General features: G+C 40.4%; 1 protein-coding gene across 6 annotated transcripts in view; it reads left to right on the top strand.

Moving 5' to 3' along the window:
• Positions 1-25,424, top strand: part of AOPEP (aminopeptidase O (putative)) — a 287,414-nt gene that overhangs the window by 183,792 nt on the left and 78,198 nt on the right. For 3 of the 6 annotated variants that reach the window (XM_040089516.1, XM_040089515.2, XM_040089514.2), the window contains exons 16-17: positions 13,888-13,974; positions 16,795-16,939. In XM_040089516.1, coding sequence (XP_039945450.1) covers positions 13,888-13,974; positions 16,795-16,935 — 228 coding nt within the window. In that variant the 3' untranslated portion in view covers positions 16,936-16,939. Of the gene's footprint in view, positions 1-13,887; positions 13,975-16,794; positions 19,158-19,880; positions 21,325-25,424 lie in introns of those variants that run through there. The other 3 variants (XM_040089513.1, XM_040089511.1, XM_040089510.1) reach the window with 3 other exon arrangements.

The following is a 25,424-nucleotide window of genomic DNA, read 5'->3' on the forward strand; positions in this document are numbered from 1 at the left end:
GTCTGCTTTTGTTTTTTTTCTTTCCAAAGCGACTGTTCTATGCAGCTGTTTCATTTATTCAATATCTAGCATCTGGCAAAATGTGGAGAGTTGGTCTACATGGAAAATTTTGGGTGGCTAGTGTTTTTTTAAATCTGTCTAGCCTTGATGACATCTCTTCTGATATAACAGTGCAATCTTACCTCATTTGAACAAGCTGTTGAGAACTCTCATATGAATAAAGTGGGGTCAGTCATTTACAAAAGACAACACCGTAAGATCTGACTTAACACTCAGTGAATCTCTTAGCTAGAGGAGCCCTCTCATTACTCCCATTATTTCTATTCTTCATTTGGTCGAAGGCCTGTAACTTGCGGGCACACAGGGTCAAAGGATGGCTGAGTAGCCTGCAGAATCATGAAAAATGTGACAGGAAGAAGATCACAGCCATCAGAGAAGAACGGTGGGTGGGACATTTTCAGTCCTATTTAAGATGTGACGATATTTCTGCAAGTGTGTTTTACTTGTTGAATTATCTAAGAAGTGATGATAGCAACTACAGAATATGGATGAAGCAGAAATATTTATGGTGTATTTCCCCAGATTTTTCACTGTAGAGTTAGCTTTCGTTTCTTTCCTACTGTAGATATCGCTTTTATCTTGCCTGCACAGCATATGGAAAGTTGCTTTATTGGTTTTGCTTGTCTCAGCAAGTTGACTGAAACGCTCTTCAACACATAATGCTTTCTGTATTTGGGGTCATAATGTGGTATATTTTGGGGAGAGAAGAGAAGCTAGAACTCTTTCTGCAATAAATGTGAGTAAAATGAGTTAAGATCATAATATCATCAGTCATGTGGGTGGCATAAAGCCATTCTCACACAAGTACTTCATTGTGCATGAGAGAATGGCCTGTGAGGCCAGGGCTATAAAGTGGTAGCATTTTATTTCATTGGCAGAAACGCAGTCACACTAATACAAACCGTTTAAGGTGCTTGGCATCCTAGAAGTGGTGAGAATTGTGTTGGGACAAAATAACTTTGATTCATTGATCTTTCCTGGTCTGTGAAAAGCTGGCAGACATGGAAGTACAAATAAATTCTCATCGTTTCCCATCTGATGGTGACTGTGTTGAGCTGAGCACATTCTCAGGTTGCACAATTCAGCTGTCCTGCTGATTGTGCATGGGCATTGTTTGAAGGCGTACTTATGGAACAGAGCTCTGTAGACAACACCATAAAACTGGGTGGGAAAAGGGAACTGCTTGAGAAAGGTTAGTACACACTTTGAGAAGGCACTTGGTGAGCTTTCCTTTCAGCACAGCCACTGGGCCAGCCGTCCCTTGGGGCAGGGACTCAGAAGCAGTCTCCAGCTTTTGACTACAATTAGTGATGTATTGCAAATACCTCCACAGGCTTGCTAGTCCTTCTTGACTGTACTGTGGACCAACAGGTAGATGTGTTTCAGACAATGGCATTGCAACCACAGAGGGAGAACCATGGTTCTTTTCCTTAATGGGTGTCATCGTTGGTATGGAACATCAAATCAGTAGATCAAAAAGGTGACAGCTTGAGCTGATTACCGTGTAATAGAGTGTGGCTTTCTAGTGAATTTGTGGTTTTACTTCAAAAGTAGTTTCTGTACTTATTTCATATTTAAATATACCGTTTATTATTCAGTTGCAATTCAAGTCAGGAGGAGATGCCTTATTTTGTATAAGATAGTATGTTTTGCAGGACTTACAAATCTGCTATGAAAATTTACCAGGAGTGCAAAATAAATTTCACCTGCTTTTTCCTTTCTGAAGGTTTTAGTTAGAGCATTATTGTGCCACTAGACATAGGTATAGTTATATTGAATAATGGTTTTATTTGCAATTGAACTGCAATTAGCACATCAGGAGGAACTTGATATAAGGAATCTAGGAAAGAACAATAAGGAACCCAGAAAAGGCTCTGTAGGTGAGTCAGTCTGCATGGTTAGTTTGTTTCTGGAATAAATCATATTTGGGGTTTGTACACCCAACCATTACTGAGGCAATACCTTCATTAAGTGAAAAAGAAAGAAGAAATGTGTGTTTTCACAAAGTGAAACCTCTTCTCTATTACCAGTCTGATGCTTTTCCCACACATCCTCACAGAAATACTATTTTTTTTCCATGCTCTACTTCTCCTACTTCCTTATGCAAATCCTAGCAAGATCTCTGCCACAGAAAGCCTTTCCCGTTTTCACTAGAAAAAAGGCTAATTTCAGGGTATATTGTAGAATGTCCTCATTGCTGATAAATGTGTTGACTGAAGCCACAGCCACTTACAAAATGTCCTCTGTGATCTTGAAAAATTTTGAGTCTTTGCTCTGTTTCATGTTCTTGTTCATGTTGCACCTAAATGCAGTTGGCAGGCTCTTTGGCACAGATGGTATTTGTATTGATATTGGTTAAGACAGTTTTTCAAAAGCGTGCATTTGCAGGAGTTGGAACTTTTTCCCAGTGAAAGGTGCTTAGAAAAAGGGTAGCTTCTAGGAAGGTGACACTTGTTGCCCAAAGATGAGATCCAAAACTGAGTGTGAAGCTGAGAAAATTGGAACAAGATGAGGGAAATATGCTTCCAGTGACAGCTATGGGAGTCTTCCCATGAGACTCACTCTGGCTCATGTGCCCATTGTGACTTATGGATGTGTTGAGATGAATTTGTAAGACTGGCTGAAGGATAATCTCCAGTAGCTATAATTTGGGTTTGTTTTGTTTCTACATGTGAAGTAGGGGGGCTTTTCCAGCCACTTGAGAAGAACAGAAAATCCCTCCATCAGCATTAGCTGAAGAGCATGATAATAGCACGAGATTTATGGAGCACTGGAAATAGCTTTCCACCAGTCACCACTCCTGGTCCCACACCCCTCCAGGAGCCAACAACAACACATTTGTTCCAAGTGGTCTCAGTGGCTGGGTGGCATGAGCAGGAGTTTTTGTGCCCTGACTGCTGCCATTACTAGTGCTGTTCACTTAACACCCCTGATTTTTCTAACCAGTGTTGGACCTAATTTCCTCAGGCAGCTTAGCGAGACTTGGAAAGCAGGGGAGCTGATGGTAAGAAGGAACCAAATGTGCAGCTGGGTTGGCTTGGCATGTTTTTACTGCTTATCAAAAAAAAATCTGTGGAGGAAGGGGTTGGAGAAAATTCTATGTCCTATTGTCCAGCAAGGAGAATGAAGTGGTGGAGTCCTTGGGGCTTCTGCACTCAGTCCTAAAGGTTTTCTGAATTGGATGCAATTGCTTTATATAAAATTTTACCCAGCATTTCTGTATCGGGCAATACAAACCCAGTGCTGTAATACAAGCCACCTGCCTTTGTTGTGACGAGGGTAGTTTTTAAAATGCAAACAAAATCCCCTAGCTATCAGCAGTATGGATGTTCCTCTGAGGTTTGCTTTTTTGGGAAGGTTTTTTGGTTGGCTTGTTTTGGTTTTTAATTCTGAAAAACAATATGAAAATATTTTGTTTTTAAATAAGCTTATTTTGAGATTTCATCCAAATAGCTCATCTAATGCTTCTCATTCCTGTTTAAAGGCTAGCTCCAGATGCAGGATGTGCCTGAATAGGACCACAGATTTGGAAAAAATACGCTGAGCTTTGTGAGGTCTAAATATATCAAGAAGCAGGACAATTCAAAGGTGCAGGTTCTGATGTAATTTCTTAACCACACACATATGATTCGACTACTGAGTCACTGACTTAATATCATGTGGGTGAAGTCTGCTGTCGTACTTTAAACTCTCATGCCACTTGGAGCTGCAGTGTCCTGAAGAGGAATTTTGTTGTGTTTCATGTGGTGTAAGCATTGTCCTAAGCAGCAACCATCACTGCATTCCAACAGCAGGGAATTAAAGAGGTGGAGAAGATGACTAAAAAATGTGTCCAACACAGAGAAAAATATAAATGTTCTCATTGCAGGAATAAGCATATTTCTTCTGAGTTTATAAAATCAGTGTATTTTTAGCTTAAAAAATTTTGCTGGGCATTGCAGAAGGGAGAGTGAGTATGAGAGTGTTGCAAAAGGTCTTTGTCTTTGGAGTCAAAATCTTGTATTTAATTATTTTGAAAGTTGGAAGCTGGGTTTTAAGCAATGTGAAATTAGAAGGATGTGAGCATGGGCTGAGTAGGCTGGCTGTGGCCTAAGTTATGGAAAAAACAGGCAGCCACATTGTCCATTGCTCGGAATTTGAGTCCTATTTTCATATGGAGTTCCAGATTCTGTCTATGACAGTAATCTTGCCTAGAAATAACAAATACTTTGACTACAGTTACTGTGGGAGACCATAGATAAAAGAATTCTTTGCCTGGAGTTACAAGACGGATGAGATAGAAGCAGAGGGATGGAGAAAGGGGCATAGGCAAAGGGAATGGCTTACTGTTGCCTTGATACTTACAGCAGCCTTTCCTTTTGCTGAACAGGAGATATAATTTAATAATAATTGGTAACATACTGTTGATGTGCTTGATCTCAGACTCTTCAGGGTTGAATTTCTGCGTCAGATGTATATGTTTACATGCTTCTTTCCACTATAACATTTGGGTTTATAAACCCAGCATGCTTTTATGTGCATATATAAATAATCTGTGTTAAAACACAGATGCAGACACTATATGGATAAAAATTATAAGCAGACTCTATCTGGAGACAGCCAGAAGAGACAGTGGTAATGGGGAGTGTTTGGATTGCTTGCTATGGTGATGTAAAATAAATTTCTGCTGATTGATACTGTTGGGATAGGACAAGAGGTGACAGCTTTAAAATGAAAGAGGGTAGGTTTAGATTAGCTATTAGGAAGAAATTCTTTCCTTTGAGGATGGTCAGACCCTGGCACCAGGTTGCCCAGAGAAGCTGTGGATACCCCACCCCTGGCCATCTTCCAGGCCAGGCTGGATGAAGCTCTGAGCAGCCTGGTTTAGTGAAAGGTCTCCCTGCCGCTGTTGGGAGGTTGGAACTAGGTGATCTTTAAGGTCTCTTCCAGCCCAACCCATTCTATGTTCTGCCACAATCTAGCCATTACTGTAGACAGCTGTTTTAGTAGGGTGTCAGAGGGAGTATGGATGGGGCTCTATATGAGATGGCAGACAGGTGTGTTGGTGCATTTTGGTGAAAGTCTCCATTTGGATATGTACATATGCCTAAGCTGAGCTTACCTTCCTGAAGGCATGAGGCTTGTCCCTGCAGTACCTCTCTGATGTTGTTTATATCTGAGGCTGGAACCTGGTCTTCCTTCCCCTCCCTCTGAGGTGCAGGATCTCCTGGCTCCCTAGCACCCTCTCCATACTCACCCTCAGTCTGTGTCTTCACACATGCAGCCATCCTCACCAGAGCACCCTGCTGGGGAAGGAAGGAGTGAGAATGGAGAGCAGGCAAGATGGCACAAGCATTGCTTCTGTCACCAGTCAGAAGGCAGCCTTGCTCCTGAGAGCTGGCAGCACCACAGCAAAGCAAAGCTCAGCGCAAGTCTCCAGTGAAATCGTTGGAAAAGCAGATGGTGACATCTTTTCTTTCTGCAAGCTGTGAATGGCGCTGGTGATCCAGCATGCTGAGCGGGCGATTCTGAAAATGCAGGAAAAGGGAAAGCATTTGGTTCCACTATAAGTAGTGTATCTATGTTTTAAATTAAGGCTTATTTTTTAAAACCTTTATTTTTGAAATTAAGTGAGTTCACATGCTGTGTTAAACGTTTCCTTAGCTTACATGCACTACAATATAGGAGCTTCTCTCCCTAGCATGGGGACAGTGTCAGGACAAATGTTCATATGGGGAGAAAAGCCTTCAGGTACCATGGTAATGTGGTCTTCCAGACAGTGCCATTGAAGCTGTCAAACTGCTTTGCTGCTGGTGGCCTTTTTCTCATCTAGCTGTTCTCTGGGTCATTTCCCTATCATCACTTTGTTGGTCTGCTGTAAAGCTAGAGACCATCCTGCTTTGTATCCATCTCCTGTTAGTGTAAGGAGGGGCAGGCTGAAGAGCATTGAGATTACAGAATTAGGCATCCCATGCAAGCCTCTTATTCACAATGACAGCTTTGACATCAGAAGAGAGACACAGCCAGTGCCACCTTTGAAAAAGGATTAGGCATGGCTTATTAGTCTCTTGCCTTTTCTGACTTCTTTTGGAAAAAATTTTTCTACCAACACAGCTGTCATTGATCACAGATGGGGCCCACACAGGGAGAAGTGTGTCTGGTTTGTGACTGGGAGCTCTCTGCTGTAAGCCTGAAGTGGGGGAAAAAGTGTTGTCTATGAAGTGAAGAAGCGTTGTCTTCTCCAAACAAGTCCTCAGCATTTGCTGCCTTGCCAAGAGTGGATCCTATCCTGAAGTGCTATCCTTTGGTTGCAATGCCTTTCTGATCACTGTGAGCCGCAAGGTTGCCCACTGCTCTCCCTGGGCTTTCTGAAGCAGCAAGTTTTGTGATTCCTGACTTCTGTTTGGTCATGTACAAAAGAACCTCTGTGCTGGCTGTGGGAGAGATGCATGTTTTATTTGCAGGTAGAATTGGAATCATGTTTACAGGCTGTGGAATCTGATGAGGTTGCTCTTGAGCAAGGCTATGGTACTATATAGACTTTCTAACATTGTATTATGTAGAACTGTGTGAATGCCAAAACAGGAGCATGTAGTTGGATGGGAGGAGAAAGGACAGGAAGGACATACATGCCCCTAAATCACATTTATAAATGTGAGAAGGTTCAAGCAGGCAGCTGTTGCTGCTTGAGACTTGCACAGCTGTGGAAGCATGCTGCCTGGCCCATAGGCACACTAGCATGGGTACAGGTTCAAATGCTGCCAGCTGTCCCATAGTCTGCCATTGACCAAGCCACAGAATTTGCATTTCAAATCTGGATTGTGCCACACCTTTCTCTTCTGCTACTAAATACAGGCAGTTGCTGCATGAACTCTACCCACAGGAAGGAGAGATGGGGCTTGTATGTCCTTCTCCATTGTTGCCAGCACCCTCCATAGTGTGCAATTGCTTGATCTCTGCAGAAATGCAAATCAGAAGGAGTAAAATTAATTAAGAAAGTAGAATATTGCTACCAGTATGACCAAAATCTAAAGTCTGATATTCTGCTAAAATTAGCTTTTAACCGGCTTCTTAATGACCAGTTCATATACCCGGTTTTAAATAATTTTAGACCTCTACATAGTCCTCCTCAAAATGACAGTTAGCTCTTGACAAAGTTTTGATCTGCCAGCTCATTGCTGCCTTAGGGATTCCTGATTCACCATGTTCTGGGGTTTTTTTGCTGGAGTGTCAGTGGGCTAAGATAACCACGCTGTGCTGCACAGCTAGAAATGAGGTTGTCCAAGGTGGCGGGAATGGCCTGTAAAATCTGCCTGTGCAACCTGGGGCTGCTTATACAATCAGTGATATTGAATGAAGAGCATGGTGGAGCTCCATGAGCTCAATCTGCCTGAAGTCCAGCCATTGCACAGTGGTTCAGTGCAGTACTCAAAGTAAAATACAGCTTGAGTAAGGCTACTAAAATTAATTTTTAAATTTTGAAATGTTATCATAATTTTGGCCATAGCTCTGGAAAATTAAGGGTTTTTTACTAAAACAGAGCATTGCACTGTGGGAAACAGCATTAACTGAACCTTGATGCCATGAGGGTCTCAGGAAGAAAGATTGCCTTCAAGACTGCTGCTGCTATGGTGCTGTATCCGGCCTTTGCTTTCTTTGGGCTCTGCAGTACAAATGCTAGAGCAAATGCTACAAGATCTGAGAGGAAACTTAAGCCATGAAAAGTCCAGGTTTTGGTCTAAAATAAAACTAATTTAAGCTGATAGATGGCTCCTTTACTTAGTCTCCTGACAAACCCTTGGCAAACATAATAATCACAATTACAGAATCCTTGTAAAAAGGATTAATCCATCCAGTAGGCTTTTGGCTATTGAGTATACTCTTTCAAATTACCAAACGGATAGTCTCTCAACACAGTTGTAACTGTGAAAAGGCTGGTTTTGGTCCTGGTGAGCTGCTTCAGCATCCCTCACTTGGGCAAGTTTTGGTGAAATCAAATTCACCTTCTAAAGCATGTGTTTACTGTGGTACAAAAGATGGGAGTGCTCACTTGGAATTCAGACTATATAGAATGAAAAGTCACTGGCATATTAAAGAATATTTCAGCTAAGATAGAGGGGGAAAGAGTCATTAAATGCACTATAAAACTAGCAATTCTGGAACTGTAATTCTTCCTCGCTAAAAAACTGTAAAACCTGTTTTATAGGTCAAATATTGTCCGGTAATATTTGTTTCTTAATTAGGTAGGCAAATGATCGAATTTATATGTAATTAGGAAGAGACTGGTGATAAATGCTTTCAGATAGAACAGAGCAGCATTCTGGTGCTCTGGAATGCTTCCTTATTGTTAATTAAAATTAATCTGTTGTAGCTTGGTTATTTGAAAAAAAAAAAAATCTATTATTTTTCCTCAGTGTATTAGACTGAAGTCTGACTTCTGAGACTCTTTAATTAACATTTAAGAGCCAACTTCTTCAAATATTTTTTTCAATAGAGACTGAACCTGTATTTTGTATAGATCACAGATGCCCCATAACTTTAATAAAGGTTCCATTTTTCTGGACAGATAGCTCTTACTCTATTTCAAATTATCCCATTTTCTGGACAATAGACACCTTTATGGATCCAGCTATTAGCAAAATGTACTCATCTGCCCTGAAGCTAGACTCCCATTCTGCAGACCAAAGCTTAGAAAAGTCTGTCATTTTTCTCCCTTTCATAAAGGCATGGTTTAAATTACTTGTTTTCTAAATCTTATTGGTAGACCTCAGAAGTATTTTTTTTTCTTGTATGTAACTCTGAGAATTGGACTCTATTGTCCTTGAGGGTTCCTTCCAACTCAGCTGTGATTCTGTGAGATTCTGTGATTCCTGTGAGGAAAGGCCAGAGAATTGGGTTTGTTGAGCCTGAAGAGTAGGAGTGACCTAACTGCAAGCATCCTGTACCTGAAGGGAGCCTGTGAGAAAGATGGGGAGGGACTATTTGCAAGAGCATACAGTGACAGGACAAGGGGGATCGGTTTGAAACTGAGAGTAGCCTTAGATTAGCTATTACAAAAAAAATCTTTACTATGAAAGTCGATAGACACTGGAACAGGTTGCCCGGAGAAATTGTGGACACCTCATCCCTGGAAGTTGCCCCAAGACCAGGGTTGCATGGGACTTTGAGGAACCTGATCTAGTGGAAGGTATTCCCTGCCATGGCAGGACGGTTGAAACTACATCAGCTTTGAAGTTCATTTCAACACATTCCATTCTGGGATTCTATGATTCTGTGATTGTGTGGGGCAGGGGAGAATAACATGGATTAAGCAAAAGAATTTATCACCTGGGTCAGAAACAAGTATCTCTATAATTTAAGACATGTTCAAAATATCTTAAGATTTTTTTTCTCAGGTATGTCACTTTTCTTTTGAAAGGGAAAAAGGGAGCTTTTCTTTTGAAAGTTAAGCCACATATTTGGTACCTTACATGGCTTTAGTCTGTCAGCTTCAAGCACTATTTCCCAAGAGGTCTTGGCCCAGGTTGCCAGAAGAGTGGGACTGCCTTAGAGCTGAATTACTGGAATATTTTATGTAAAAAATTTTCCCCCTCAAATAATCTCATGCAGCAGTTTGTGTTGTCTGAAAACAGACCAAGTAAAATTTTGGTCTTGGTATCTCCCACAGAGCTGTCAAAATACAGGTAATTTTTGAGATGCAAATAATATTGTGCAATACTGTGTCTTTTTCTTAAAAATGAAATTAAAAGATATTGTGAGACTCCTGGAATTACTTGTATAAGCTGCTGCTCCTATATTTGGGACTCTGCTATCTGACATCCCTTCATGTAGGTACATGCTAATACGTGGATCTCAATGTTGTTGATAATTTAAAAACTAAATTTTGTACCTGAGACATTGAGTCTCTCTGTCTTCATGTTACTGGACTGTGCCTCAGAAATGCACTACTAATATGAGTATTGTGTTGCAAAACACGCAGTAACAAACTGCATTTAGCTTAAAAACCTGGCAGTGGAGAGGCCCTCACCATCTGCAAAAGCAAGGTGCGAGGAAAAACAATTTCCAAGCAAGGAGGAACCATCCACAAGGAACCCGAGGTGTCAGCAGGCCTCCATCACTCCCCTGCCCCACTTTTCCCCATCCTTGGGAGTGCCAGACTTGGGAGGACAGTTCTCACCCTGGTATTGCAGGCTGAGAAAATAAATTTCAATTCCAACTTCAGCATGTGGGCCCTTGCAGCTGCCAAACCAGTAAGAGTGTGAGGTGGGTGGGTGAGTAGTTAAAGGTGTTGCTTCTGATCCAGCAAAGTCCTGTGTGCTTTCTGCCAGCAATAACAGGATGGATTGCTGTAAATTACTTTTCAGGTTTAGTTTATATTGTTCATGGTATAACCAGCCAAAACAACAGATGCTATGAATCTCTGAACTGTAGAAGAGCACAGAGAGACATGCAGAGAGAAAACTGTGAGAAGAATAATGAATTCTTATTTTTCCACTGAGTGTTTGCTCCTGGGAAGAAAAGAAAAGCCAAGAAGAGCATACACAGAATGTGGTATGGTTAGCCCAGTCCTACCACAAGCTACTTGGTTTTCAAAATTTCCTTCTGAGACTGTTTTGTTGAAAGCCCCTGTTCACATGACTCATTCATTAGGCTGTGAAGCTCTGGAGTCCATTTTGCTCTTGCCACTCTAAGCATTGGGTGAGATGTTGGGAACTGATTTTTTTTTTTTTTTTCTTTTTTCTTTTTTCTTTTTTTTTTTTTACCCTACTCTTATGTGACTAAAATTCTTATGTTTATGGAATCAGCCTTAGGGCTGTGAAGTATCATAGAAAAATTACTTCTTTATAGTGCCTGTGTTTGAGAAACTGTTTTAGCTGCAGCTGAGGCACCACGGCGGTCTACACATGCTGTCTTCACACCATATGGCACAGGGGGCAGGAATGGAACCAATATATTTCAGTCCACATTGTGCAAACCCCCCCTGCCCCTCTTGCACTTGGAGCCAGCCTTGGTTTCTGTGCTCTGCTTTCTGGGGTCTTGTACAAGACACAAGGAGCCAGCAGGGCTGATTGAGCTGATGGTTTCACGGGCCCTTCAGCAGCCATTGGTTCTCCTGCAGTTTGCTCTGCCACAAGAACATTTGGGGCAGCAGGAGGTAAATGTGTAATCTGAGGATAAGAGGCATGCTGCTCCTGCCCCAGCTGGCAAAGTGCCAGTGTTTCAGGTCTGGGAATGTGCTGGGATTTGTACTCACCCTGGGAAAGGAAGGGAGGAAGGCAAAAGAGGGAAAGAAAAGTGTGTACTGTCTTAGATCTCACTCAGCAAATAAATATTTTTCTTTTTAACTATTTGAATAGATGTTGGTTGCCAAGGACAGAAACCATATGGAGGAAGGAACAGTTAAGGGAACAGGCACAGCTTAGTTCTGTGCTTTCCAAAGCCACTGGAATTTAGATGATCAGGTCATTCAGTCATACATGATGTTAATATGTGAGGAAGTAAGATCACATGAACGCCTTCACAGAGAGAACTTCTGTTCTGCTCTCTGTGCAGCTACAATGGTTGCACCAAGAAAGGTGTTTTGGGGGCAAACTGGCTTCTGTGCTCTTTAAGATAGGTCCCTACTTGTTATCAAGAGTACTCAGAAATGTACTTAAATCTTGTGACTCCACCTTTAAATCAATAAATACTTTTAATAACTGCAGGGAAAATAACAGCTCCCCCAGGAGGTATGAAGAGAGCCCCATCCCAGAATACTTTATAGTCTGCTGTTGACTGAAGGCACAGTTTGAGGTTGTGAGCAGCCACAGAAGCTGCACTTAAGATTGCTTACCTCCTGGGGTAAGTGCTGTATCTGCTGGATCATGAGATGTAGAAGAGCAGTGATCACAGGAGGGAACCACAGACACTTTCACCTCCTAACTTCTCCTCATTGATATCAGAATACATTAGGAATTCCGTTCGGATTTGTTTGTTTGTTTGTTATATGTGGAAGAATGTGCAGAGTAAAGTGTATCTACAGTCTTTTAAATGTGTTTTTATTGTGTGGTTAACTCATCTTACATGTAGGAGAGGTGTGTGGTTAAGTTTTGAGTCTGGGTAGTTTCATCCAGGCAATGACCTGCATGCTGCTATGAGAAACCCTGTAACAAAGCTGGATTGCCTCAGAAGATTTACTGGGGAAACATTTAGTGTCTCCTGGGAGAAGCAGCAGATAGGTAGGGTTTTGAAGGTTTACATTATGAATATACATAATCATCTACAGCAAAGTGATTTGAATCTTGGAAAGCTGTTTCTTTTGTAAATTTAGCTCTGATTCCACTAGTAGGAATCCTAACAGCTGCTATTTTGTCAGCAAAAAGCTGTAAGAGACAGCAATTATTCCCTGTCATGCAGAACACTATAGCTATTCAGTATCTTAAATGCAGCAAGTGTGCAAGACCTACCCAGCCCCAAAACCTCGCAGGTTATGTTCATAAGGTGTGTTCAGTCTATTTTGTGTAAGACACTTACATGGGGGAAAGGTTAAAAGAGATATCAAGTACACAGGAAGGACCTGTGGGCATTTATCACTTGTTATTATGCCAATAGGATTAGCATCTAATCTAATGTAATTCTGAGAATTTTTTTCCAGAGCTATAAAGTTGGCAGGAGCTAGGATGAAAAGGAAATTATTTTCAAAACCTTATTTCCAAAAGCAACAGTACCTTTTTCCCTGTCTTCCCTTTCTATCTTCAGTTCTCAATGTTATCACTACATCTGTCATTCAGAAAAAGGTTTATATTCAGCTACATGATACAAGCACAATTTGGACTCAGTTTTGAAAACTATTAAAAATGCTAGCATTTCACTCTTACTACAAAAGGGAATTTTCATTAGGTGCCCTGTCTTTTGAAAGATGGTAAGAGAAAAGGCTGAAACAATAGCACTGGGAGTTATTCTACTTAACAGTTTTCCCTTACTGTCAGTGCTGAATTGCTAATGGAAAAAAAAAGGTTAGACTGATCACTGCCTGCAATCAGGCAAACCTTGCTGGAGAGTAAGACAACACTTATACCACGAGAGTGGCTAAGAGCAAAGTCAAAAACATAAAGACAACACACACGTAATTCATGTTCATACTACTTAAGTAAAAACCTTTTTTTTCTATTGTAATTTGCTTGAAAACTTTGTTTCAGTGTGTCAATAACTGTGTGTATTGGTAAAACAGCATGACAGCTTTTTAAATGCAGATGAATTTTAAATGCTTAACAATTGTGCTTAAAATCTATTAGTAGCAGAACTGATTCATTTAAGTGAAACCTCCCTGTTTATGGGTTGATATCTAACTTTTATCCTTTTGGCATGGATTTAATATTGGTACAGAGTTACATTTAGGCCTTTTAATCACTTGTATGATACACTTACATAGGGGATATTATCAGTTATATTTTTTGGCTTCTCCAGACCTTTGCAGTGGTAATCTCTGTTTTCTGCCACCCTCACACCCCCTTTTTGACAATATGAATGAAATAACCCCTAGCCTAACTTGAAAGAAAGAAAGTCAAGACTGGAAACAGTGGCAGTGAAGGTACTGCTGATGTGTGCCTGGATCTGGGTGAATTTCTATCACAGAATCAGGAGTTTGTCTTTGGGCATCCTGTGTTTTCAAAGCCCAGGCTGAGGTGCACAGAGCTCTGGCTCCTCTGTCCGGCTGACTGACTTGCCAGGCTGCAACCTGCCAAAAAACACAGACCCAACGAAGATGAAGAAGCCAAACTGGTACACATATATTATCAATACTCAAACAGATAAAATACAGGGGGTTGGTTGGTTGGTTTTTACCTAGTTTCATTTTTCTTCTCAAAGGTTCGTCATCGGTGGTGTGAACTTGTCATTAAACACAAATATGAGCCTGGGTATAGAGACATTGAGAGATTCCTCAGAGAGGATCAGGTAAGTTACATTTAACTAGCATTTTAAGAACAATCAACCTTTTAACATCCTTATGCTGAGATTAAAGAAATATTTTAATATATTTTCTTGCTGCAGTTTGTAAAAAACTTTGATGTATATTCATTTTTTCTTCTTTGATCCCCAAAACATTGTAGTTTAAGGAAGCCAACTAGGGTAGGGGTATTCAACACCACCTAAACATGCTAATCTTCTGTCAAATGGTGAAATAGGATAGAATTCCTCCTCTCCTTGCATTTATGCAAGCCAGAGGTATTAGTGATGCTAGGAAGATACTTCTCAGCAGGTTCCTTTTGCAGAATGAGGAAAGCAAGTGTGGCTGTGAATGTCAATGCAGGTATGAGGTAGGTGCAAAGCAGTCAGTGCTGTGGTAACCTCTGTTTTGAAGATGACAGCCAGAAGTAGTATAGTGCAACAGTGTACGTCTAGGGAATGCTAGCCTCTCCATAGGTAGGGACACGCATGGGTAGGGAGAGGATTGTGAAGGCCTTAAAAGGCTGTACATACATGATTTCCTTACTATGGCCTTTTTATTTAGGCCATTCTGAACTTAGAATTGTACCTCTGCCTTGTTCTTTTCTATTTCACTTTTATTTATATATTTATATCTAATATACAAACAACAATATATAATTTATTTATATATATTATAGATATTAAATTATCTATTATAGATTAGATCATATATAATATGTGTTTTTATATATAGCATAATGTTATATATTCCATATTCCGTATTTATATTATATTATATTATATTATATTATATTATATTATATTATATATATTTTTTATATGTGTGGTCATTTATTTATTTATTTATTTATTCACTGTGAACCCTATAAAATCGAGACATTCACATGCCTAGGATGAATTTTAAATATTTAAGTGCATGTTAAAAAATAAAAAATGGTTAAGATATGTCAAAACTTAGGCAAGATATTACTGTCTTTACCTTTTTTGCTGAGAATGAGCAAACCTATTTACAGCCAATGAGGATTTTGTGCTTTCAGGCAAAACAGCACAATTGAATTATTGCAGTTTGTCATGCTTTGTTCTAGCTTGGAAGTATACGTCCTATTTATATCTCAGCCAATGAACAGGCCCCAGAGCTCTTAGCAAGCTCTGTTTTGAAACAAAAACAAAACAAAAAGACATAACATTATTTCATAAGGAGTTACATATATTGTGGATTTTTGTGTTCTCTGAAAGGATGGAGATAACCACCAGCAGAACCTGGAGCTACAGGGTTTGGGAAATCCTTGAGTTGATAAAACCATACAGAATTGCATTATGTTTGGAATAGATATTATGCCAAATAAAGACATTTTCTGCAGTGTAGGGATATAATTTTTGCAACTTTTTAATGTAATCTTCATTTCATTTACTTCAGCAGTGCATACACTTAATGGCACAAGCAGCTTCTGGTGTGGTTACTGCTTAAAGCAGTTGTATGTCCATACTGATCATGTAACATGGCTTTTTTAAAAGTCTGTGAAAAAATGCAAATTGACTATTTAAATCCTTTGAAATCCTACAAAACACCAGTGTGTTTACTGCATGTTAATGTTTAGGCCTAGGGGAGAATTGGTAATGCTGGGTAGGGAAGGTAGTTCCTATAGTAAGAAAATTTCACCATTTTAAAAATTCTCAATGAGAACAACTGAAGCCCAGCTCCAAAGCCACTTGTGTGGCTGCCAGACCTTGGTGCCACTGCAAACCTGTTTTGGTTCTCTTGGTGTCAGAGCATGCTTAGGGAATTGGCAAGGAGTCGGCAGGTTTCTGCCATTCTGAGATTTTCTTCTTTTACTTCAGTCATTGTTTAACTTTAAATTTCTCTTCTGGCTGAAGGGCTTTTTCAGGCTTACCAGCCAATGCTAGAAGTTGCAAGGAATAGCATTAAAATTTGTATTTTCTCAATGCTATGCAAATTTTTCCACTCTTGCAAGTGTCCAAACAATAACTGTAAAAGCATGCCAAGCTACTAGTATTTTGTCACATGTGTAATCCTATTTTGGTAAGTTCAGTTTAACATTTGCTGAATTCCTGTAATTAGCTGAAAAAATGTATCATTGGGGGGAAAAAAAGGACAATCTGCAATATGTTTCCTGTTAAGTTGGCCAGAGCTTTGTTGGCAGTGGTCAAAGGGGCCCAGATCTTCCTACAGGAGACCCATTACCTTTTTTTATAGCTGCTATGTCCAGACTAAATAGTTAGGAAAAAGCCTGCCTTCATACCCAACCAGATTTCATGCATGTTAAGCTGTATCTCTCATAAAAAGGGAGTGAAACACAGACCTGACCATACGCAATTGATGTCCAGTAACAGAATTACCAAATGGGAATTTGGAAGAGTGGAGTACTTCAGCCTTTTTTCATGGATGTGTGGGTAAACATGACAGTTGGAAAGAAAATGTATATCCTGTTGAAGGAAGGAGAACCTTTCTTCTTAAGGGACATTTGGAAAAAAATCAGGTAGTGGGTAAAAGAAAACAGTATTCAACTTGAAAAGTGGTAAGGAAAGGTTTTCTTGTCATGCTATAGCACAGAACTCTTATATTAAAAATCTGGTTTTACACGGTCAACACAGCATATAGACAATCATCCTTAGGCTAAAGAGACACAGAAAAAATTAGTTCTTCTGAGGGGAGAACAGGCGTTAGAGAGTAAATGGCATTTTCTGTGGTTTGGATTGTCTATTTTGTTTCATTTTTAGTTTAAATGGATACTAGGAGACCAGTGACAAAAAACCAGCTAGTTAGTTATTACTGGCGGTAGGATGTGTGTTGTGTTCCTCTTTCAGGCTATGGGTGTGTATCTCTATGGTGAATTAATGGTGAATGAAGATGCAAAACAACAAGAACTTGCACGGAAGTGTTTTGCTGCAGCACAAGAACATATGGATCCATCCTCAGCCAAAGTGGTGGCAGAGATGTTATTCTGAAAAGGTGATTCTTCATTTTAATCCTAACACTTTGATTTCGCTTCATATAAAAAGGATATGCAGAGCTCACTGAATGTGGTAAACTTTGGCATACCATACCGTTTGTGGCTACTTAGGCTGAGAAATAACTCTTGTTACGTATCTTGTTGGCTTGGTTTTTTTTCTTTTTCTTAAGCCCAGCTGCGGGAGCAGTGAGTTACGTACACGTAGGCATAGCTGGAGAACGTGGAGAATGGCTTTGTTGTAAAGGACTGTACAAGAGGCAACTGTAAGTCCAAATGGCCAGAGAAGGCCAGGCACTGCATACAGTTGTTTCCCATTCTGTATTCTTAACTCTGCTTACAAAAATTTCAATTGTGCAAGGAGTGCTTCTCTTTAATAGAGCTGCATGTTTACTTGGCAGGCAGCACAGTCTTTGAAAAGAGCCTGATTCCATAGTGGAAATACGAAACTGTGGACTTGGAAGCAAATAGGAATCATGTGAGAACAAGCTGATAAGTCAAATGTTTTTTTGTTAAGGTTATTGAGGTTTTGAAGTTTGATTATGAGGTAAGAAAAGTAGCCTTAACATGAAGAAGCTTGTTTGTGAAATTATATGTGGAGAATCACCAGAAAAGAAGTAGAATTGCAAAAATATTTATGGAATAAAGATTCCTGTAGGCTATAAATTTGTAAAGATACTTTCCAATTCTCTCTCTGAACAGTTGGATGTAGCCTTACAGTGTCTGCACATGCATGTTTAACATATAACCCACTAAGATTTCTATGAAAGTTTCCTCTACTACAGGATACCTCAGATTTTGGTTAATCATATAACTCATCCAACAGACTGATTGCCTTGGTTGTTCACAAAACTTTACAGCTGATTTGTGGTACCAAGATTCAAGCTTCTAATTTAGCAAAAACATTGTCACCTTACTGCTATGAAGCAAAAATCTTAATTTTCTCCTGTTCTAGCAGTATTTGACTCTGACTTCTTCTTGATTTTGTAGTGCTTTTGCTATGTTTGTATGAAATACAGCTAATGACAGATACTGTGAAGCAAATTTGATTATGAAAAGCCATGTTGTTCTTCTATACAGACGAGAACTGTACCTGCCAAGAAAACTTTTTTGGGAAAGGTGGATCAGACTGTAGAGTGGCAGGGTATCAGTTTTGGGGTAGGAGAGACACCTTTTAAAATAGTCAGAGCTAAAGAGACTTTCTTGTGCACTCCCAATTATCAAGAACTCACAAGGAATTTGAGTTATGTTCAACAGTTCTTAATCTGGTACGTGTTTTCGAGTGTCTGAAGGCCAGAAACATTAAAATCAAAAATTTTACGAGCTTCTGGGGATAAGTGTCTAGCACAGGAAAATTACATGATAATGCAGGTGTTAGCAGTAATCTAGAATTATTCCTTTGACTTTGCAGACAATGGAAGTGTATGGTGAGCTTTAACGTAAAATCTACTGAGTACAATATTCTGTGTGACTACACAGCTTTCTTTTAATGTTATGGCTGTTTGGGTTCCTGGCATGATGATTTGTGAGTTAAGATTAAAATCACATTGCCAGGGATTACCACGCAGCCATGACCACAGCTGCTAGCATGAAACTCACTATTGATGGTCTGATGTCTGCACAGCGCGGAATCCTCTCCATCTATCAAACAAACAAACAAACAAACCACACACACACACACACCCCCCCGCCCCACACACACACACACACACACAAAAAAAAAAAAAAAAAAAAAAAGAGAGAGAGAGAAACAAACTCCCAGCAGCAGAGCATCACAGAAGAACCTCCTCCAAAAACTATCTCTGCTGAGACTGAGATCTCTGGCGAGGTGCAGAGCTTAGCTGATTGGTGAACAGTGATTGTTTTCCTCTTTGTTCACAGTGGCTAAGTTCTGCACCTGAAGAGATGGGAGAGGAGACTCTCTGCAGGGCAGAGGGTGTTGCTGGCTGAGATCCCTTGCTGCTGAATGGGCAGATTTGCGATGAATGCATGTGTCTGAGGTTCAGTGTGGAAGGGTAAGAGGCAGAGGCAACCTGGGAAGGACTTTCAGTTTTAGTTGAGGATAAACAGTGCTCCTTAAGTTCTCAGTCTGATTGCAAATGTAAGGCATTGCCTCCAGTAATTTGGCTACCATGCTTTCGTAAAGGTCAGAGGAAATAATGTTTGTGACTTTAACCTGAAATTGTCAATAAAGCTTTTGTTTTATAGTCTTCTCTTTAATGGATGCTGTCATGATCTCTCTGCAGTTTTGGCTTAGCACTGTGTGTCGTTTGCAGGAAATGGTGGCAGCTCCAGTCAGAAACAACTTACGGCTGCTGCTGTTGTTCCAGGCTGTTGATGGACCCGTCCTCCGGTGCCTACTGAGCTGATATCAGTTCTGATTTTACACACTGGCTCAGTTCAGCAGGAACAGGAGTCGAGCCCTAGAGCAAAAAAAAAAAAAAAAAAAAAAAAAAAAAAAAAAAAAAAAAAAAAAAAGTCTGCCTTTCCTAAGAGCCTTTGAGAAGTGTTGTTGCTGTTTTCTCTAAAAAAATGAGTCAGTACGCATTATGATACCCTGATGTTAGACACTAAATGGCCTAAGGTGGAAAAGCTACCTCAATACTGTTTAAGAGAACTGTTGGCTAAAGATAAGAAGGTATGTGGATATGCAACACATCACACATATTGCTCTGGTAACTTGTCTCCAACATTATTTTCAGAGTAACCTGCTAATAACCAAGAGAGTTAGTGCTTCCACCATGGATCTTCCCCGTCTTCTTCCAGACCTTGTTGTGGTAGCTCTAGGAAGCTAAAGAGATCATTGTAAACTCTGTAGCTACAGTTACACTCTACTGGTAACCTAAAAAATAACTCAGTTTGGAAAACGGGGGCATTCAAGGATGCACAGATATTCCTTCATTGTTGACAGAGTAATAACTTTAAATGCTGTTTCCATTGCAGGAAAGATCACAGACAACTCTTTTAATAAATCTTCTACTAAATCCCGATGGTACTAGGATTTCATTGACCCTGGACATCAAAGGGAGGATTATGAGACTGCTGAAACAATCAGCTGACAGAAATATTTACCTTTCAGTATTTCTAGAGGCTCACTGTAACTGGGAACACATGCACACAAAATAAACTACACACACATGTGTTGCCCTGGCTTTAGGTAATTTTTTGATGCAAGAATTTCGGGATTTATCCTTGCACTTTGGTAATGCAACAATTCTGGTTTACAGATGCTAAAAATTCTTGATTTGAACAATCTTATTAATTTGGGCGTTCTGAAAATGGATGAACCTATATTCTGTACTTAAAATTGTGGTTTTAACTTTTATGTCATATTTTAAAAACCTCAATATAAGATCAGCAGGGGCTGGAGTGGGGCTTGTAAGATTAGATAGAAGCAGAAATAAACTGTGGAAAGTCACCTGCTATCAGCCTGGTGATGGAATGGGACTGAAGAAAAAATAAAGATCATCAGATGCTCTCTCTATTCTTGTTTAGGTTAAATTTTACCAGAAATGTCAAACCTCCCATTTTCTGAAAGTGTCTTTCATCCCCCTGTGATGCTTCTTTTGCAGTGATAGTCAAGTGTATCTCTTCATTCCTAGTCAATGAACCTCTACATTTTAGAAGACACCTTAATTGTTCCTTTTGGAGAGTAAGAATTTAAATCACAAAAATCTGAACTTATTTCCTTTGTACTCTATTGTTTTATATAAAATCCTCTTGTAAAATAAATATTTCTTTTTTGAAGTACATAGTCTTTCCATTGCACAGTGGTTCAACACTAATTGAAAAACTTGGGAAGAAGAATGACTCCATTTCTGCTTTTGCAACAGGAGAAAAGCACCTGGAACTCATTACTTAAGGGATGTTAATGAGAAAAAAATCAATGGGGTATTCTTTTTTAAAGTTCTGAGGTTCAGAATCTAAAGGAAAAGCCTGCCTCAACAGTGTCTTCAGTACAAAGAGTACAGTTCCTTTTCATGTCACCACATTTTCTGACCTCCCCTTTTGCAGGCATACGGTGTCAAAACCTGAATTAAGGGACACTCAGCAAGTTCTTTCAAATGCAGCACAAATGTCCAAGAAGGCGTTGAGACACCACAATGACTTCTAATGAAGTGACAGTCACAGATGTAGTTATTACAGGATCCCATTCATAACAGAGTTACACTTCACAGTTTTTTTCTGCAAAGGCCAGGAAAGGAAACCAGCTTGCTTTTTGCCTTTTCCATTGTGTAAGGAAAAAAATGCAAAAGTGGATAAGAATCTTGCACAAAATATGCAGAAATTAAATACATTGTAAGCCTCTTCATAGCCAGTACTGTTAAAACTACAGGGCAAGTAAGATATTACATGCTTTTTAAAATAGCACCAAATTTTTCTCCTTTCAAACCAATCTACTTGCCTTTTTTTTAATACTGAGCACAGCAGTAGTTTTTGTTTGCTCAGCTCCTACAGTCTGCCTCAGCAGTATTAACTTGAACGTTTCCCCTCAGTACAACTTCACGACCCATCGTGCATGGTAGCAAATGAGAAAATGAACAAAATAAAACACAAATACCAAAACCCCTAAAAATGGTAAAGAGGTGGCAGTCTTGGCCCTTCATCAGGGCTTATAGGGCCTTTTGTTGCTGATCCAAGCAATTGTGATACAGAGTGAGGCTCCAGATTAAGAAAGCTAAAGGTGGCATTGAAGAGTTACTGTCACCATAACTCATGAGAGAGCATAGGAGACTCACGTATGTATTATTTAGTAGGGTCATTAACATGATATAAACATTACCCTTAGTTTAAAATCCTTCTGATTCATGTAAAAAGCACTGGAAGTGAACCACATAATTATTTACAGAATCACAGAATAAGGTGAGTTGGAAGGGACCCACAAAAGTCATTGAATTCAAGTCCTGGCCCTGCACAGCACCATCCGCAAGAGCACACCATGTGCCTGAGAGCATTGTCTGAACAATTCTTGAATTCTGTCAGGCTGGTGCTGTGACCGCTTCCCTGAGGAGCTGTTCCAGTGCCCAACCACCCTCTGGGAGAAAAACCTTTTTCTAATACCCAATCTAAACCTCCCCTGAAACAGCTTCAGGCCATTCCCTCAGGTCCTGTCACTGTCACCACAGAGCTGAGATCAGTGTCTGATCCTCCTCTTCCTCTCATGAGGAAGTTGTAACTACAATGGGATCTGTCCTCAGTCTCCTCCAGGCTGAACAGACCAAGTGGCCTCAGCTGCTCCTTGTATAGCAAAACCCCCAGCACTGCAGGTGAGGCTGCCCCAGCTCAGAGCAGAGGGGACAATCCCCTCCCTTGCCCGGCTGGCGATGCTGTGCCTGATGCACCCCAGGAAAAAGTTGTCCCTCCTGGCTGCCAGGGCACTGCTGGCTCATGTTCAGCTTGCCAGGACCCCCAGGTGCCTTTCCATGGCACTGCTTTCCAGCATCTCATTCTCCAGTCTGTCCATACATCCAGGGTTGCCCCATCCCAGAAGCAGAATCCAGCACTTTCCCCTGCTGAAATTCATATGGTCGGTGATTGCCCAGACCCCTGATCTGTCAAGGTCTCTTCTGCAGGGCCTCCCTCCCCTCGAGGGAGTCAACATCTCCCAGTTTTGTATCATCTGCAAACCTGCTCAGTATCCCATCCAGTCCTGTGTCCAGGTCATTTATGAAGATGTTGAAGAGCAGAGGGCCGAGGATGGAGCCCTGAAGAACCCCTCCAGTGACAGATTCCCAGTTGGATTCACCCCATTCTCTGTAACCCTTTGTTCCTGACCTGTGACCCAGGTACTCACCCATCCCATGATGTGTTTATCCAGCTGTGGGCTGGACATTAGGTCCAGGAGGATACTGTGAGTGTCAAAAACATTACAGGCTTCCCTTGGTTAGCTGCATAGGTTACCTTGTCATAGAAGGAAACCAGGTTGATAAGCAGGACTTGTGCCTCATGAAGACATGCTGGCTGTGAGTGATGACTGCATTGTCTTTCAGGTGTTTTTCAGTACCCCCAGAGTAAATTTCTCCGTAACTTTACTAGGCACTGAAATGAGACTGACAGGCCTGCAGTTTCCTGGGTCCTCCTTCCCTTCCTGCAAATCAGGACAATGTTTGCCACCTTCCAGTCAGCTGGGACCTCTGGATTCCCAGCACCACTCAAAAAGAGACATTTTTTGTGATTTTATCAGCCAGCTCTTGAAGGATTCTTGAATTAATCTTACCAGGCCTCATAGGTTTGTAGGGATCCAGCTGTAGCAGTGGATCCTGTACATGTAAGTTTTTAATAGGCCCTATCAAAACAAAATGAAAACAAACAAACAAAAAAAACCCCAGAACCACCAATGTTACTGTTCATTTTGTTCACTATTTTCTCTCAAGATGGGTGTTTCTATTTGGGGTTCCTGACAGAAGGAAATTGCAGAATCTAATTGTAGTAAATTAAAGTAAATAGCAAGAAAGTCTATCTCCACACTTCCTGTAACTAAATCATTACAGGAAACCATGTCTTTTCAAACGATACCACTATCTAGGAGATAGACTCAGTCGTCCTCATGGGTCTCTTCTAATTCAGTGTATTCTGCAATTGTGGCTATGACAACACAGGCATCTATATAGGTATGCCTTTGCCCTTAGGTTTCATTTACTTGTTTCATAGGCAGACCCCTCTGAATAAAATACAGCATGTTATAGGAGGGGGGGGGGGGGGGGGGGGGGGGGGGGGTCCCCTTCCCATTCCTAATCAAATCCTTTCCAAACAGTGGTAATTTTACTCTGAATAGCATTAGAAAGCCCAGTGCTGGACTATCTCCCAATTACTTCCATCAGGTCAGCATAGTGATTCTTCTCTGGATGTACCTTTTAGCTCTGAAAATTAATCTCAGATGGAAAATTAAAACTCTATCCATACAGTTATGCAAACATCACCATCTACTTTCTCATGCTGCTTACTGGGTTGCTTTTTCAGAGTAAAAGAACATAACAAGGGAGTGGCCCTGTGAGTCCCTTGGCCCCTCAGTGGGCATGCATTCATTCCTTGCCATACACTTTCTGTTTCAAGTACAGAGTAAAGCACAGCATTTTGCTGACAGCTGTTTTCTGTCTGCAGCTTTGCTGGGAGGCGTTTGCAGCTGCTGCTGTCTCTCTGATTTCTCCTTTAAGAGGGAATTAGCTGTACCCTCTTGCCCATGCCACACACAAAACAGGGAAGGAAAAAGGTCTGGAAACAAAGGTCTGACCAGAAATGCAGCCTGAGCAAGTGAATAAACAAGTTGACATAAGGAGCCTAAGCATTTCTGACATACAAAAAGCACCATGAAAAAGGGTATTATCAAAACAAATCAAAAAAGTTATATGGAGTATTAAACTGTATTATGCAGAGCACTGCAGCCAACCAGTTCATCTCCACAACTGATGAAAGTCTTGAGAACTGGTATTTGTACCGCAGAAAATCCTAGGTGTTTGCAGGCTCCTCTGGATACAGAGGTATGAGGGAGGAAGCCATGATGCTTTTGTAAGAATCAACAAGCAGCTGAGTTACCATGAGCCACTATGTTCCAAAGACTCTATTAGTTTGGGGTTGATTCTTTCCATGCAGAAACTGGACTGTAAATATCTGGAAAATCCACACCTTCCAGGCCCTGGTTCTGCAGGCAAGTGCCAGCTGGCACGTGTGTGTGCTGCAGTAGGTCTCGCTTTCACTACACATGACTTAAGAGTGAGAAGTGGTATATGAAATATCTAAGGCCATTCAAATTTTTACCAGTAACTTAATGATATTTTACTTTAAAAAAAGAAGTAAAACAAATACTGTACTAAGATAAGAGTAACATTTGAAATAAGCCCACATAATAAGCCCACATACTGAGCACAAAACCATACTTTAATTCACTAAAAAACCTATTCCATAATACTAATTCTTAATATTAAAAAAAAAAAAAAAAATCTTGTGGTCCTCTAAAGTTATAAAATATCTGCCTTTGTGCCCTACTGTTCCCAGTATCCATGAGTCATGTCTGATGTCTTCTCGTCACAGTCAAAGATTTCACCAGACACCTAAGGGTGTTTCTCTGTATGGCCTCAACTGCTGATGCTCAGACTAGTCAGGAGAAAAAGATGTGCAAGAAAGAAAAAGGAAGCAACCAAAAACCTGACTTATCTAGAATTTTACAAGTATACTGAGTTTAGGCACATAAAAAAGAATGAACATATACACTGACATGGCTATGTTCCTTTGTTTCTGTGGACACAATATACTGGAAAATATATTTTAAAATCTTACCCTGCTGCCAGGCTGACATTATGTCTGTGAAATATGGCAGCGCTTAAAGAAATTGAGACATTTGCACAGTCCTTGGGAGACTAACTGCATTTATCCGTTTGGCGTGATTTAAACGAAATGCATATTTTCTGCACAAAATTAAGGTCCTGATTCCTGCTGCTTGTATCTGCTTTTCAAGTGAACAGGCATTTGCTCTGTTACTTGAAAGCATGC

Source organism: Hirundo rustica, chromosome Z, assembly GCF_015227805.2.
Source record: "Hirundo rustica isolate bHirRus1 chromosome Z, bHirRus1.pri.v3, whole genome shotgun sequence".
NCBI classification, from domain to species: Eukaryota; Metazoa; Chordata; class Aves; order Passeriformes; family Hirundinidae; genus Hirundo; species Hirundo rustica.